Raw genomic sequence first — 17,332 nt, forward strand, 5'->3', positions numbered from 1 at the left:
CAGGTCTTCGACGTTGGTGTTTCGCTCTATTTTGTGGCCAGAATTTGTTTTGTACTCTGATGAAGATTTAATTTCCTCGTGTTTACCATATCTGAGTACATAATTGAAATTTCTCATCGTTGAACTTCATATTGTTTTCTGCAGCCCACTGAAAGATTCGGTTGATGTCTGCCTGGAGCCTTGCAGTGTCTGCAATGGAAGACACTGTCATGCAGATTCGGGTGTCATCTGCAAAGGAAGACACGGTGCTGTGGCTGACATCCTTGTCTATGTCGGATATGAGGATGAGGAACAAGATGGGAGCGAGTACTGTGCCTTGTGGAACAGAGCTTTTCACCGTAGCTGCCTCGGACTTTACTCTGTTGACGACTACTCTCTGTGTTCTGTCAGTGAGGAAATTATAGATCCATCGACCGACTTTTCCTGTTATTCCTTTAGCACGCATTTTGTGCGCTATTACGCCATGGTCACACTTGTCGAAGGCTTTTGCAGTCTGTATATATTACATCTGCATTCTTTTTATCTTCTAGTGCATTTAGGACCTTGTCGTAGTGATCCAATAGTTGAGACAGACAGGAGCGACCTGTTCTAAACCCTTGTTGCCCTGGGTTGTGTAACTGATGGGTTTCTAGATGGGTGGTGATCTTGCTTCTTAGGACCCTTTCAAAGATTTTTATGATATGGGATGTTAGTGCTATCAGTCTGTAGTTCTTTGCTGTTGCTTTACTGCCCCCTTTGTGGAGTGGGGCTATGTCTGTTGTTTTTAGTAACTGTGGGACGACCCCCGTGTCCATGCTCCCTCTCCATAGGATGGAAAAGGCTCGTGATAGGGGCTTCTTGCAGTTCTTGATGAACACGGAGTTCCACGAGTCTGGCCCTGGGGCAGAGTGCATGGGCATGTCATTTATCGCCTGTTCAAAGTCATTTGGCGTCAGGATAACATCGGATAGGCTTGTGTTAACCAAATTTTGTGGCTCTCATAAAAAATTCATTTTAATCTTCGACTCTCAGTCTGGTTAGCGGCTTGCTAAAAACTGAGTCATATTGGGACTTGAGTAGCTCACTCATTTCCTTGCTGTCATCTGTGTAGGACCCATCTTGTTTAAGTAGGGGCCCAATACTGGACGTTGTTCTCGACTTTGATTTGGCATAGGAGAAGAAATACTTTGGGTTTCTTTCTTTCAGTGTAGAGTGTTATGTTTGATGTCAGTGTGTTATTGTTATGATGTAGACAGTTTTTAGTGTCACAGCTTAGGAATGTGACAGCTGGTGGCTGTCACAACCTTTAATACACCATGGTTCAGCCGTTGTGTATTTCCCCAAGCATCTCCATGTTTCTCGAACCCAAAATTTGGTGGAGATATTTTGCAGACAATTTGTATCTTTGAGATGTGGGGTTACTAAAATTATAATTCAAATGGTGGAGGAAGGGTTGTTGAGGTGGTTTGGGTATTTAGAGAGGATAGAACAGATTAGTATGACTAGGAGGGTATATAAATTGGGTGGAGGACAAAGGGAGGTAGGGGGTCATTCCGGGAAGAGTTGGAAGGAGGAGGCAAAGGTAGTTTTGAGTGCTAGAGGCTTGGACACTTAACAGGATTGTGTGAGCATTTTAGATAGGAGTGAGTGGTAGTAAGTGGTTTATATGATTTGATGTGATGTTTGAGTGTGAGCAAGGTAACATTTATGAAGGGATTCAGGGAACCTGATTAGCCGGACATGAGTCCTGGAGGTGGGTAGTACAGTACCTGTACTCTGAAGGATAGGTGGAGATACTGGAGTTCAGAGGGACATCAGAACTGTGATGTCAGCATACTTCTGGGAAGACAGTGATTAAACAAATGATGGTGACAGTGTTTCTTCTTTTTCAGGTCACCCTACCTCAGTGGGAGACAGTCATTATGTTAAAAAATAAATGTTGGTCTGTGATTTCTTTATCCAGGTCAATGTTATTTTCCACATTCTTGGTGATCAAGCAGGCTGTTGGAGTTGTGGAGCAGTGCTTAGTACAAGAGGGACACATCATCTCTTCAGTGTTCCATGTTTTGTTGGCTTTCAATTGAGCCGTTGTTCCACTCGACGGCAATTTTTGCCAGCTTGTGGAAAATAATGAACAACGGCTCAGTTTGAAAAAAATGAAAATGTGAAACAGTGAAAAGATGATGATGTATATATTAGAGAGAAGAGTGACGACAGTATTACTTGTGAAAAAAAGTTATATTTTCAGCAAACTGGCCGTATCCCACTGAGGCAGGGGGACCTAAAAAGAAAAACGAAAATTTTTCTTTGTTAATTTAGTAATTTATACAGGAGAAGGTGTGACTAGCCCCTTGCTCCCGGCACTTTAGTTGACTCTTATAACACGCATGGCTTGACAGAGGAATAATTCTGTTCCACTTCCCATGGAGATAAGAAATAAACAAGAACAAGAACTATTAAGAAAATAGAAGAAAACCCAGATGGGTGTGTTCATATATATGTTTGTACATGTATGTGTAGTGTAACCTGAGTGTCGGTAGAAGTGGTAAGATGTATCTGTTATCCCGCGTGTTTATGAGACGGAAAAAGACCAGCAATCCTGCCATTGTGGAAAACAATTACAGGTTTCTGCTTCGTACTCACTTGGCAGGATAGTAGTACCTCCCTGGGTGGTTGCTGTCTACCAACCTACTACCACAGGATGATAGTACCTCCCTGGGTGGTTGCTGTCTACCATCCTACTACCACAGGACAGTAGTACCTCCCTGGGTGGTTGCTGTCTACCATCCTACTACCACAGGACAGTAGTACCTCCCTGGGTGGTTGCTGTCTACCATCCTACTACCACAGGACGGTAGTACCTCCCTGGGTGGTTGCTGTCTACCAACCTACTACCACAGGACGGTAGTACCTCCCTGGGTGGTTGCTGTCTACCATCCTACTACCACAGGACGGTAGTACCTCCCTGGGTGGTTGCTGTCTACCATCCTACTACCACAGGATGGTAGTACCTCCCTGGGTGGTTGCTGTCTACCAGCCTACTACCACAGGACGGTAGTACCTCCCTGGGTGGTTGCTGTCTACCATCCTACTACCACAGGATGGTAGTACCTCCCTGGGTGGTTGCTGTCTACCATCCTACTACCACAGGATGGTAGTACCTCCCTGGGTGGTTGCTGTCTACCGTCCTACTACCACAGGACGGTAGTACCTCCCTGGGTGGTTGCTGTCTACCAACCTACTACCACAGGATGGTAGTACCTCCCTGGGTGGTTGCTGTCTACCGTCCTACTACCACAGGACGGTAGTACCTCCCTGGGTGGTTGCTGTCTACCAACCTACTACCACAGGATGGTAGTACCTCCCTGGGTGGTTGCTGTCTACCGTCCTACTACCACAGGACGGTAGTACCTCCCTGGGTGGTTGTTGTCTACCAACCTACTACCACAGGATGGTAGTACCTCCCTGGGTGGTTGCTGTCTACCGTCCTACTACCACAGGACGGTAGTACCTCCCTGGGTGGTTGCTGTCTACCAACCTACTACCACAGGATGGTAGTACCTCCCTGGGTGGTTGCTGTCTACCGTCCTACTACCACAGGACGGTAGTACCTCCCTGGGTGGTTGCTGTCTACCAACCTACTACCACAGGACGGTAGTACCTCCCTGGGTGGTTGCTGTCTACCAACCTACTACCACAGGACGGTAGTACCTCCCTGGGTGGTTGCTGTCTACCAACCTACTACCACAGGACGGTAGTACCTCCCTGGGTGGTTGCTGTCTACCGTCCTACTACCACAGGACGGTAGTACCTCCCTGGGTGGTTGCTGTCTACCAACCTACTACCACAGGACGGTAGTACCTCCCTGGGTGATTGCTGTCTACCAACCTACTACCACAGGACGGTAGTACCTCCCTGGGTGGTTGCTGTCTACCAACCTACTACCACAGGACGGTAGTACCTCCCTGGGTGGTTGTTGTCTACCAACCTACTACCACAGGATGGTAGTACCTCCCTGGGTGGTTGTTGTCTACCAACCTACTACCACAGGACGGTAGTACCTCCCTGGGTGGTTGCTGTCTACCAACCTACTACCACAGGACGGTAGTACCTCCCTGGGTGGTTGTCTACCAACCTACTACCACAGGACGGTAGTACCTCCCTGGGTGGTTGCTGTCTACCGTCCTACTACCACAGGACGGTAGTACCTCCCTGGGTGGTTGCTGTCTACCGTCCTACTACCACAGGATGGTAGTACCTCCCTGGGTGGTTGCTGTCTACCGTCCTACTACCACAGGACGGTAGTACCTCCCTGGGTGGTTGCTGTCTACCGTCCTACTACCACAGGACGGTAGTACCTCCCTGGGTGGTTGCTGTCTACCAACCTACTACCACAGGACGGTAGTACCTCCCTGGGTGGTTGCTGTCTACCAACCTACTACCACAGGACGGTAGTACCTCCCTGGGTGGTTGCTGTCTACCGTCCTACTACCACAGGACGGTAGTACCTCCCTGGGTGGTTGCTGTCTACCAACCTACTACCACAGGACGGTAGTACCTCCCTGGGTGGTTGCTGTCTACCGTCCTACTACCACAGGACGGTAGTACCTCCCTGGGTGGTTGCTGTCTACCGTCCTACTACCACAGGACGGTAGTACCTCCCTGGGTGGTTGCTGTCTACCGTCCTACTACCACAGGATGGTAGTACCTCCCTGGGTGGTTGTTGTCTACCAACCTACTACCACAGGATGGTAGTACCTCCCTGGGTGGTTGTTGTCTACCAACCTACTACCACAGGATGGTAGTACCTCCCTGGGTGGTTGCTGTCTACCGTCCTACTACCACAGGACGGTAGTACCTCCCTGGGTGGTTGCTGTCTACCAACCTACTACCACATTACGGTAGTACCTCCCTGGGTGGTTGCTGTCTACCAACCTACTACCACAGGACGGTAGTACCTCCCTGGGTGGTTGCTGTCTACCGTCCTACTACCACAGGACGGTAGTACCTCCCTGGGTGGTTGCTGTCTACCAACCTACTACCACAGGACGGTAGTACCTCCCTGGGTGGTTGCTGTCTACCGTCCTACTACCACAGGACGGTAGTACCTCCCTGGGTGGTTGCTGTCTACCGTCCTACTACCACAGGACGGTAGTACCTCCCTGGGTGGTTGCTGTCTACCGTCCTACTACCACAGGATGGTAGTACCTCCCTGGGTGGTTGTTGTCTACCAACCTACTACCACAGGATGGTAGTACCTCCCTGGGTGGTTGTTGTCTACCAACCTACTACCACAGGATGGTAGTACCTCCCTGGGTGGTTGCTGTCTACCGTCCTACTACCACAGGACGGTAGTACCTCCCTGGGTGGTTGCTGTCTACCAACCTACTACCACAGGATGGTAGTACCTCCCTGGGTGGTTGTTGTCTACCAACCTACTACCACAGGATGGTAGTACCTCCCTGGGTGGTTGCTGTCTACCAACCTACTACCACAGGATGGTAGTACCTCCCTGGGTGGTTGCTGTCTACCAACCTACTACCACAGGATGGTAGTACCTCCCTGGGTGGTTGTTGTCTACCAACCTACTACCACAGGATGGTAGTACCTCCCTGGGTGGTTGCTGTCTACCAACCTACTACCACAGGATGGTAGTACCTCCCTGGGTGGTTGCTGTCTACCATCCTACTACCACAGGATGGTAGTACCTCCCTGGGTGGTTGCTGTCTACCAACCTACTACCACAGGACGGTAGTACCTCCCTGGGTGGTTGCTGTCTACCAACCTACTACCACAGGATGGTAGTACCTCCCTGGGTGGTTGCTGTCTACCAACCTACTACCACAGGACGGTAGTACCTCCCTGGGTGGTTGCTGTCTACCATCCTACTACCACAGGACGGTAGTACCTCCCTGGGTGGTTGCTGTCTACCATCCTACTACCACAGGACGGTAGTACCTCCCTGGGTGGTTGCTGTCTACCAACCTACTACCACAGGACGGTAGTACCTCCCTGGGTGGTTGCTGTCTACCAACCTACTACCACAGGACGGTAGTACCTCCCTGGGTGGTTGCTGTCTACCAACCTACTACCACAGGACGGTAGTACCTCCCTGGGTGGTTGCTGTCTACCAACCTACTACCACAGGACGGTAGTACCTCCCTGGGTGGTTGCTGTCTACCAACCTACTACCACAGGACGGTAGTACCTCCCTGGGTGGTTGCTGTCTACCATCCTACTACCACAGGACGGTAGTACCTCCCTGGGTGGTTGCTGTCTACCATCCTACTACCACAGGACGGTAGTACCTCCCTGGGTGGTTGCTGTCTACCAACCTACTACCACAGGATGGTAGTACCTCCCTGGGTGGTTGCTGTCTACCAACCTACTACCACAGGACGGTAGTACCTCCCTGGGTGGTTGCTGTCTACCAACCTACTACCACAGGACGGTAGTACCTCCCTGGGTGGTTGCTGTCTACCAACCTACTACCACAGGGTGAAAAAGAATTGTGGTGAATTATTTCTTTCATCTTTACAGAGAAAGCGCATGTCCCTTGCCATGAGCGCCTCTGACAAGTCCGACTCAGACAGTGACTCCCCTGGCACCTACCACCCACCGTCCTCACCTTCACCTGCGCCAACACAGGACCACAGAGAGAGATCGCCCACTCCACTCTCCAATGGTTCCGGCTCGGTGCCAGAAGAACCAAAGATCGTCGTCAAGGTAAAAGTTCACTGTATCAGAGTTGTATAACCATTTTTAATACTGCGACTGCATAAACTGATACTTTGTACCATTATCATGTACAAATTAAAATCAGAAATGGTCCGTATGAAATTAATGAGAAGTCTCTTGTACATTCAAGTACCATGACCTTACCTTCACCTGCAGTTGTTCCATGACCGTACCTTCACCTGCAGTTGTTCCATGACCGTACCTTCACCTGCAGTTGTTCCATGACCGTACCTTCACCTGCAGTTGTTCCATGACCGTACCTTCACCTGCAGTTGTTCCATGACCTTACCTTCACCTGCAGTTGTTCCATGACTGTACCTTCACCTGCAGTTGTTCCATGACCTTACCTTCACCAGCAGTTGTACCATGACCTTACCTTCACCTGCAGTTGTACCATGACCTTACCTTCACTTGCAGTTGTACCATGACCTTACCTTCACTTGCAGTTGTTCCATGACCTTACCTTCACCTGCAGTTGTTCCATGACCTTACCTTCACCTGCAGTTGTTCCATGACCTTACCTTCACCTGCAGTTGTTCCATGACCTTACCTTCACCTGCAGTTGTTCCATGGCCTTACTTTCACTTGCAGTTGTTCCATGACCTTACTTTCACTTGCAGTTGTACCACAGCCTTACTTTCACAGTGTTACCACCATCATTGTACAATATTACCACTATCATTGTACATTATTACCACTATCATTACTCTACTTCTCTGTGCAGCAAGTTGAACCGACTCCAACCGCCGACCTGGACCGCAGCAACGACAAGGTTTATGAGTCGACGATTCACGTGGTGAAAGCCATAACGGCGCTGACACACGACGTGAAGGAAGGTCACACCCAGCACTACCTTGACCATGTCAAGAAGGTCGGATTAGAGTTAAGAGATCTTCTAGGAACAGTCGACACTCTCATCTCTACCATCCCTCCAGCATCACACAGAGAGGTTGGTTCTCACCACCCTAGACCACCTTCAAGGTTGGTTCTCACCACCCTAGACCACCTTCAAGGTTGGTTCTCACCACCCTAGACCACCTTCAAGGTTGGTTCTCACCACCCTAGACCACCTTCAAGGTTGGTTCTCACCACCCTAGACCACCTTCAAGGTTGGTTCTCACCACCCTAGACCACCTTCAAGGTTGGTTCTCACCACCCTAGACCACCTTCAAGGTTGGTTCTCACCACCCTAGACCACCTTCAAGGTTGGTTCTCACCACCCTAGACCACCTTCAAGGTTGGTTCTCACCACCCTAGACCACCTTCAAGGTTGGTTCTCACCACCCTAGACCACCTTCAAGGTTGGTTCTCACCACCCTAGACCACCTTCAAGGTTGGTTCTCACCACCCTAGACCACCTTCAAGGTTGGTTCTCACCACCCTAGACCACCTTCAAGGTTGGTTCTCACCACCCTAGACCACCTTCAAGGTTGGTTCTCACCACCCTAGACCACCTTCAAGGTTGGTTCTCACCACCCTAGACCACCTTCAAGGTTGGTTCTCACCACCCTAGACCACCTTCAAGGTTGGTTCTCACCACCCTAGACCACCTTCAAGGTTGGTTCTCACCACCCTAGACCACCTTCAAGGTTGGTTCTCACCACCCTAGACCACCTTCAAGGTTGGTTCTCACCACCCTAGACCACCTTCAAGGTTGGTTCTCACCACCCTAGACCACCTTCAAGGTTGGTTCTCACCACCCTAGACCACCTTCAAGGTTGGTTCTCACCACCCTAGACCACCTTCAAGGTTGGTTCTCACCACCCTAGACCACCTTCAAGGTTGGTTCTCACCACCCTAGACCACCTTCAAGGTTGGTTCTCACCACCCTAGACCACCTTCAAGGTTGGTTCTCACCACCCTAGACCACCTTCAAGGTTGGTTCTCACCACCCTAGACCACCTTCAAGGTTGGTTCTCACCACCCTAGACCACCTTCAAGGTTGGTTCTCACCACCCTAGACCACCTTCAAGGTTGGTTCTCACCACCCTAGACCACCTTCAAGGTTGGTTCTCACCACCCTAGACCACCTTCAAGGTTGGTTCTCACCACCCTAGACCACCTTCAAGGTTGGTTCTCACCACCCTAGACCACCTTCAAGGTTGGTTCTCACCACCCTAGACCACCTTCAAGGTTGGTTCTCACCACCCTAGACCACCTTCAAGGTTGGTTCTCACCACCCTAGACCACCTTCAAGGTTGGTTCTCACCACCCTAGACCACCTTCAAGGTTGGTTCTCACCACCCTAGACCACCTTCAAGGTTGGTTCTCACCACCCTAGACCACCTTCAAGGTTGGTTCTCACCACCCTAGACCACCTTCAAGGTTGGTTCTCACCACCCTAGACCACCTTCAAGGTTGGTTCTCACCACCCTAGACCACCTTCAAGGTTGGTTCTCACCACCCTAGACCACCTTCAAGGTTGGTTCTCACCACCCTAGACCACCTTCAAGGTTGGTTCTCACCACCCTAGACCACCTTCAAGGTTGGTTCTCACCACCCTAGACCACCTTCAAGGTTGGTTCTCACCACCCTAGACCACCTTCAAGGTTGGTTCTCACCACCCTAGACCACCTTCAAGGTTGGTTCTCACCACCCTAGACCACCTTCAAGGTTGGTTCTCACCACCCTAGACCACCTTCAAGGTTGGTTCTCACCACCCTAGACCACCTTCAAGGTTGGTTCTCACCACCCTAGACCACCTTCAAGGTTGGTTCTCACCACCCTAGACCACCTTCAAGGTTGGTTCTCACCACCCTAGACCACCTTCAAGGTTGGTTCTCACCACCCTAGACCACCTTCAAGGTTGGTTCTCACCACCCTAGACCACCTTCAAGGTTGGTTCTCACCACCCTAGACCACCTTCAAGGTTGGTTCTCACCACCCTAGACCACCTTCAAGGTTGGTTCTCACCACCCTAGACCACCTTCAAGGTTGGTTCTCACCACCCTAGACCACCTTCAAGGTTGGTTCTCACCACCCTAGACCACCTTCAAGGTTGGTTCTCACCACCCTAGACCACCTTCAAGGTTGGTTCTCACCACCCTAGACCACCTTCAAGGTTGGTTCTCACCACCCTAGACCACCTTCAAGGTTGGTTCTCACCACCCTAGACCACCTTCAAGGTTGGTTCTCACCACCCTAGACCACCTTCAAGGTTGGTTCTCACCACCCTAGACCACCTTCAAGGTTGGTTCTCACCACCCTAGACCACCTTCAAGGTTGGTTCTCACCACCCTAGACCACCTTCAAGGTTGGTTCTCACCACCCTAGACCACCTTCAAGGTTGGTTCTCACCACCCTAGACCACCTTCAAGGTTGGTTCTCACCACCCTAGACCACCTTCAAGGTTGGTTCACTAATGTTATGTGTGTTAGTGGTTTTGGGGACACTAACTAATGGTTATAATCATAACCATAATTTTTAAAAGGGGGGGTAAGCCAATGGAAGGTCTCAGATGACCAAAAGCTCCAGCTGGGGGTCATCGTGTGACTAGAACCTGTGTCAGGAAACACTTGTCCTGTTTCCTGACAAACCTGACCTAACCAAACCTGTCATGTTTCCTGATAGACCTTACCTAACCTTCAGATGTTGGTCGTGACCACAGTAGACGGTGTTAGAGATCAGATATTTGAAGTAATGTATGTTTGTAGTTCTGGGGACTGGAAAGGAAATATTAAGTCTTTCATTGTTCCAGCCTCTGATCTGAAAATTGTTCTCACTCTCCAAGAGTTCAACCCCCCCCCCCACCCTAACTAAAAAAAAAATCTTTCAAAATAATAGAGAATCTCTTTCCAAAGGTAATGAAACCAAAAGTACAAAATTTGTTGGAAAATTGATGAAATTATGCTTTTGCAGATTTAGCTGTGTCAGTGATATTTATGCATCAGTGATTTTGCCCACTTTGAGTCGTATTTTAGGCCACTTACACTGTTCCAGTCAACCAAATTCTTAGCTATTTAGCTTATATATCTTTCCAGTTTCAAAATAGAGTCCAGAATAAACAGTGCAGACATTCCTGGCACTAAAATAACACTTCCTCTGGTCATTACTTACCTTCTCGAGCTTTACACATGAATTCCATTTTGAACTTTTATTCACACAAAAAATAGAAGATTTACTGTTATTCAATATTGTAATAATTATATAAATAATATCAGCACATTCATAAATGCATATTAGACCCACCAGTTGACGTGTATTGGATGGGTAATGTGATTTGTTTACTCTCGAACATTGGCAAAAATCGAACATTTCCGCAACTTTGAGTTCATTCAAGCCACGTCAGTCCTGAAACCAGTCGAAATCATCTCTATTTCTGTAATATATCTTCCATTCTATCAGATGAGACCAAGAAACCAAGACTACAATCATAAAAACCATACAAAAATACACCCTCAAGTCGCTGTTGCAAACCAAAAACACGGTTGCGTTTTTTTCTCATTATGCACTGTGTGCTGCAGGATTTTTTTTATATAGTGCACACTTCCCACATAGACCTATCCTCTCATATCTAGGCCCAAATTTACCACTCACTGCTTATCTTAACTGAGCTCATGGCATAGTAGCACAGCATGGACAGTGACCTCAAACCTGTAGTAGTACAGCATGGACAGTAACCTCAAACCTGTAGTAGTACAGCATGGACAGTAACCTCAAACCTGTAGTAGTACAGCATGGACAGTGACCTCAAACCTGTAGTAGTACAGCATGGACAGTGACCTCAAACCTGTAGTAGTACAGCATGGACAGTGACCTCAAACCTGTAGTAGTACAGCATGGACAGTAACCTCAAACCTGTAGTAGTACAGCATGGACAGTAACCTCAAACCTGTAGTAGTACAGCATGGACAGTAACCTCAAACCTGTAGTAGTACAGCATGGACAGTAACCTCAAACCTGTAGTAGTACAGCATGGACAGTGACCTCAAACCTGTAGTAGTACAGCATGGACAGTGACCTCAAACCTGTAGTAGTACAGCATGGACAGTGACCTCAAACCTGTAGTAGTACAGCATGGACAGTGACCTCAAACCTGTAGTAGTACAGCATGGACAGTGACCTCAAACCTGTAGTAGTACAGCATGGACAGTAACCTCAAACCTGTAGTAGTACAGCATGGACAGTAACCTCAAACCTGTAGTAGTACAGCATGGACAGTAACCTCAAACCTGTAGTAGTACAGCATGGACAGTAACCTCAAACCTGTAGTAGTACAGCATGGACAGTGACCTCAAACCTGTAGTAGTACAGCATGGACAGTGACCTCAAACCTGTAGTAGTACAGCATGGACAGTGACCTCAAACCTGTAGTAGTACAGCATGGACAGTAACCTCAAACCTGTACATAGTACTACAGCACAGACAGTGACCTCATACTCTCCTTCAGAGTGCAGGCACTTGTAACAACATTCCCACCCTCGTTCAGAGTGCAGGCACTTGTAACAACATTCCCACCCTCGTTCAGAGTGCAGGCACTTGTAACAACATTCCCACCCTCGTTCAGAGTGCAGGCACTTGTAACAACATTCCCACCCTCGTTCAGAGTGCAGGCACTTGTAACAACATTCCCACCCTCGTTCAGAGTGCAGGCACTTGTAACAACATTCCCACCCTCGTTCAGAGTGCAGGCACTTGTAACAACATTCCCACCCTCGTTCAGAGTGCAGGCACTTGTAACAACATTCCCACCCTCGTTCAGAGTGCAAGCACTGCCCTTTTAACCTCCAGGACTCAGATTTGGCTAACCAGTTACCCAGAATCTTTTCATAAGAGTTATTTTGTTCATACTTCAACAGTATGTTCATTAATATGTCATCCTATATAACAAAACTACCTACAGTGTAATAAGCATATATGATGTGAATGTGGCATCACCTTACCTTGGTGGCACATGACAGGTGAGGTACAACAAAGCAAAAAAATATGAAGTGTTTGTAGCCAGGTATATCAATGTGTACAGCCTCTCCTCACTTAGCGACGTACTTGTTTACAGACGACTCGGACTTATGACGGGCTCTCTGACCAGTATTCATACCTAAATAATGTATATTAGAGCTGATTGCCTCTATTCTGTTATACAGTACACTACTGCATAAACATTAAAAAATATACCAGAAATGTTGTAATTGGTACAAAGGTGACGTTAAAACGATATCAAAGATGGTTAACACAAACCCACTACCATTATAGTATGATCCTCACTTAGCCACGAATTCGTTTAACAACGTGGTCTTAGGAACGCAACTTCATCGTTAAGCGAGGAGAGGCTGTTCTATTTTATTGTATGTGTGTGCACTCTGAACGATGGATGGGGGGGTTGCAGTGGAGGGTCAGTTGAGCTGTGACGTCAGCACATTTGTGGAGAGGGTCAGGTGAGCTGTGACATCAACACACTTCTGGCAAACACGGTGATTGAAGAAATGATGGTGAAAATATTTCCTCTTTTTCTGGTTAGCTCACCTCTTTGGAAGACAGTCATTATTAAAAATTTTTCTCATCATTGTACACAAAAGATGCTTCAAAATTGTGGCTGGTAATATGTTTCTTGGGTTGACAGGTGGAGTTGGCACACAAGGTTCTCTCCAAGGACATGACCGACCTGGTTCAAGCATACAAACTGGCGCAGAAGTACAGCAACACCACCCTGGATGAGGAGTACCGCAAGTAAGATGACCAGGTTCACTCCCAGCCCTCCAGGAGGGTCCCAGTTATGACATCAGGCCCTCCAGGAGGGCTCCAGTCATGACCTCAGGCCTTCCAGGAGGGCTGCAGTCATGACCTCAGGCCTTCCAGGAGGGCTCCAGTCATGACCTCAGGCCCTCCAGGAGGGCTCCAGGCATAACCTCAGGCCCTCCAGGAGGGCTCCAGGCATAACCTCAGGCCCTCCAGGAGGGCTCCAGGCATAACCTCAGGCCCTCCAGGAGGGCTCCAGGCATAACCTCAGGCCCTCCAGGGCTCCAGGCATAACCTCAGGCCCTCCAGGAGGGCTCCAGTCATGACCTCAGGCCCTCCAGGAGGGCTCCAGGCATAACCTCAAGTATTCTTCATTCACAGAAAAGTGTAACTTTTCTCCCTTTTATGGACTGAATTTGCCTCTTATTTGCTATGTGCTGTATAACCCCTACAGGTTTAGTTCTTCGTCAGGATTATTATCTACAGATATCTACCACTTGTTCCACGGAGCACAGTGACCTTTCTTACACGTTGACACAAATGTATTCATGTATTTCCTTTCTTAATTATATCTCCTCTTTACCTCATTATATCTCCTCTCCCTCATTACATCTCTTCTTTACCTCCTCATTATATACATCTCTTTATATCCTCCTACCTCATATCCATCTCTCCTCTTCATTATTCCCTCCTCCCTCATTATATCCCTCTGTCCTTCCTCTCTTCCTTATATCTTGGTCTCCCTCGCACTCGTACCATAGTTCAGCAACAGTTACAGCCTCTCAGGCTGCTTCATCTCCAGCAGTTGATGAGATACTTCTTACCAACAAAACTGAAAACATTCTATATAACAATCATTGAATGTTAGCCTATTTTCTCCCAAAATTTGCACTTGACACAGCTCTCCTCTTTTTTTTATATAGTCCAGACTCAGTATATTCCTTGGGATAACCAGACTGTTAGTGGTGTTTCAGAGTCAGAGACTTGAGCCTCCACAACCTGATGATGTGCTGGTATTTATATAGTGTTTTGTCACTATATATATATAAATGTAATAGGTAGAAGGTTGGTAGACAGCAACCACCCAGGGAGGTACTACCGTCCTGTGGTAGAAGGTTGGTAGACAGCAACCACCCAGGGAGGTACTACCGTCCTGCCAAGTGAGTGTAAAACGAAAGCCTGTAATTGTTTTACATGATGGTAGGATTGCTGGTGTCTTTTTTCTGTCTCATAAACATGCAAGGTTTCAGGTACGTCTTGCTACTTCTACTTACACTTAGGTCACACTACACATACATGTACAAGCATATATATATACACACACCCCTCTGGGTTTTCTTCTATTTTCTTTCTAGTTCTTATTCTTGTTTATTTCCTCTTATCTCCATGGAGAAGTGGAACAGAATTCTTCCTCCGTAAGCCATGCGTGTTGTAAGAGGCGACTAAAATGCTGGGAGCAAGGGGCTAGTAACCCCTTCTCCTGTATATATTACTAAATGTAAAAGGAGAAACTTTCGTTTTTCCTTTTGGGCCGCCCCGCCTCGGTGGGATACAGCTGGTGTGTTGAAAGAAAGAAATATATAAATGTAAGGACAATCCTCTCTTCCTTGATCAAAGCTAATTGCCTCCCATTTCCCAAGTGCTGTATGACTCCTGAGGGTTTAGCACTTTCCCAGTATTATTAATATTGGCTAATGCATCTGTCTGGAGTTTTACAACTCTAACCACAGGTTCAAGCCCTACCTGTGGTATGGTTTGATTGGTACCATTATTGATAAAACAAGCAGTAGCCTGTATGGGTCATACAGCAATATAATAATTCTCCCTACTTCCTCATATCTAGGTATAATTCACGTTATTTCAGGCAGTTGCTTGCAGCGGCACACGTGTTGGCGATGGACTCCAAGAACCTCCTTGATGTGATAGATGGGGTCAGAGTGAGGCACAACATGGCAGCATTTTTGCCAAATAAACATTCCGCTGTGTGATTCATTAGAAGTAGTCGCCGCTCGGGTACTTCCCGACCGTGTCTTAAACACAGTGCGAGGAAAACTGGTCGTTGGCACAGAGGAGCTCCTCAGGCACATGACAGACACTGTGTACCAAAGACTTGTCGCTACCGGCCAGGCTCCCATCAACCATTCATTGGATACAGCGTCACTGAGGACTGGTCGTTGGCGCCCCCACTTTCCGTGGATGTGCGTTGGAGAAAGTGCACCCAGGATTGGTCGCTGGCACCTCGACACACTCCAGACGTGCACTGGATAAAGTGCACCCAAGACTGGTCATTGGCACCCCAACACTTTCGTGATGTGCACTGGATAAAGCGCACGAAGGACTGACTGTAAACCAATGCTCATTACAATTTGATTTTTACATTTGCAAATAATGTACTTGAAGTGACCTTTGTGCATTCTGATGCAAGTGACATCAGTTGCACTAATTATTGGTTCTTAGTATATAATTGTGAAGCAGTTATGTACTATACAAGATACTTTAGTGTCTAAAATATTTCCACTTTTGGTCAGTGACGGAGTGGTGGCGAATACAGTGAGTTTGGGGCACTACTGCCATTGTAGTGGAGTGTAGGTGGCAGCATAGCTGGTCTGACAACACTGCTATAGTGAAGGATGGGCAACACTATAGTGAAGGATGGGCAACACTATAGTGAAGGATGGGCAACACTATAGTGAAGGATGGGCAACACTATAGTGAAGGATGGGCAACACTATAGTGAAGGATGGGCAACACTATAGTGAAGGATGGGCAACACTATAGTGAAGGATGGGCAACACTATAGTGAAGGATGGGCAACACTATAGTGAAGGATGGGCAACACTATAGTGAAGGATGGGCAACACTATAGTGAAGGATGGGCAACACTATAGTGAAGGATGGGCAACACTATAGTGAAGGATGGGCAACACTATAGTGAAGGATGGGCAACACTATAGTGAAGGATGGGCAACACTATAGTGAAGGATGGGCAACACTATAGTGAAGGATGGGCAACACTATAGTGAAGGATGGGCAACACTATAGTGAAGGATGGGCAACACTATAGTGAAGGATGGGCAACACTATAGTGAAGGATGGGCAACACTATAGTGAAGGATGGGCAACACTATAGTGAAGGATGGGCAACACTATAGTGAAGGATGGGCAACACTATAGTGAAGGATGGGCAACACTATAGTGAAGGATGGGCAACACTATAGTGAAGGATGGGCAACACTATAGTGAAGGATGGGCAACACTATAGTGAAGGATGGGCAACACTATAGTGAAGGATGGGCAACACTATAGTGAAGGATGGGCAACACTATAGTGAAGGATGGGCAACACTATAGTGAAGGATGGGCAACACTATAGTGAAGGATGGGCAACACTATAGTGAAGGATGGGCAACACTATAGTGAAGGATGGGCAACACTATAGTGAAGGATGGGCAACACTATAGTGAAGGATGGGCAACACTATAGTGAAGGATGGGCAACACTATAGTGAAGGATGGGCAACACTATAGTGAAGGATGGGCAACACTATAGTGAAGGATGGGCAACACTATAGTGAAGGATGGGCAACACTATAGTGAAGGATGGGCAACACTATAGTGAAGGATGGGCAACACTATAGTGAAGGATGGGCAACACTATAGTGAAGGATGGGCAACACTATAGTGAAGGATGGGCAACACTATAGTGAAGGATGGGCAACACTATAGTGAAGGATGGGCAACACTATAGTGAAGGATGGGCAACACTATAGTGAAGGATGGGCAACACTATAGTGAAGGATGGGCAACACTATAGTGAAGGATGGGCAACACTATAGTGAAGGATGGGCAACACTATAGTGAAGGATGGGCAACACTATAGTGAAGGATGGGCAACACTATAGTGAAGGATGGGCAACACTATAGTGAAGGATGGGCAACACT

The 17,332-nt window shown here is 47.7% G+C and overlaps 1 protein-coding gene across 2 annotated transcripts in view; it reads left to right on the forward strand.

Annotated features, from left to right (window-relative positions):
- Positions 1-16,153, forward strand: part of Fak (protein tyrosine kinase 2 Fak) — an 81,060-nt gene extending 64,907 nt beyond the window's left edge. For both annotated transcript variants that reach the window (XM_070105400.1, XM_070105401.1), the window contains 4 exons: positions 6,520-6,705; positions 7,442-7,666; positions 13,277-13,383; positions 15,257-16,153. In XM_070105400.1, coding sequence (XP_069961501.1) covers positions 6,520-6,705; positions 7,442-7,666; positions 13,277-13,383; positions 15,257-15,380 — 642 coding nt within the window. In that variant the 3' untranslated portion in view covers positions 15,381-16,153. The remainder of the gene's footprint in view (positions 1-6,519; positions 6,706-7,441; positions 7,667-13,276; positions 13,384-15,256) is intronic.
- The last annotated feature ends 1,179 nt before the right edge of the window (positions 16,154-17,332 follow it).

The sequence above is a fragment of the Cherax quadricarinatus genome, chromosome 98 (assembly GCF_038502225.1).
Source record: "Cherax quadricarinatus isolate ZL_2023a chromosome 98, ASM3850222v1, whole genome shotgun sequence".
Taxonomy (NCBI): Eukaryota; Metazoa; Arthropoda; class Malacostraca; order Decapoda; family Parastacidae; genus Cherax; species Cherax quadricarinatus.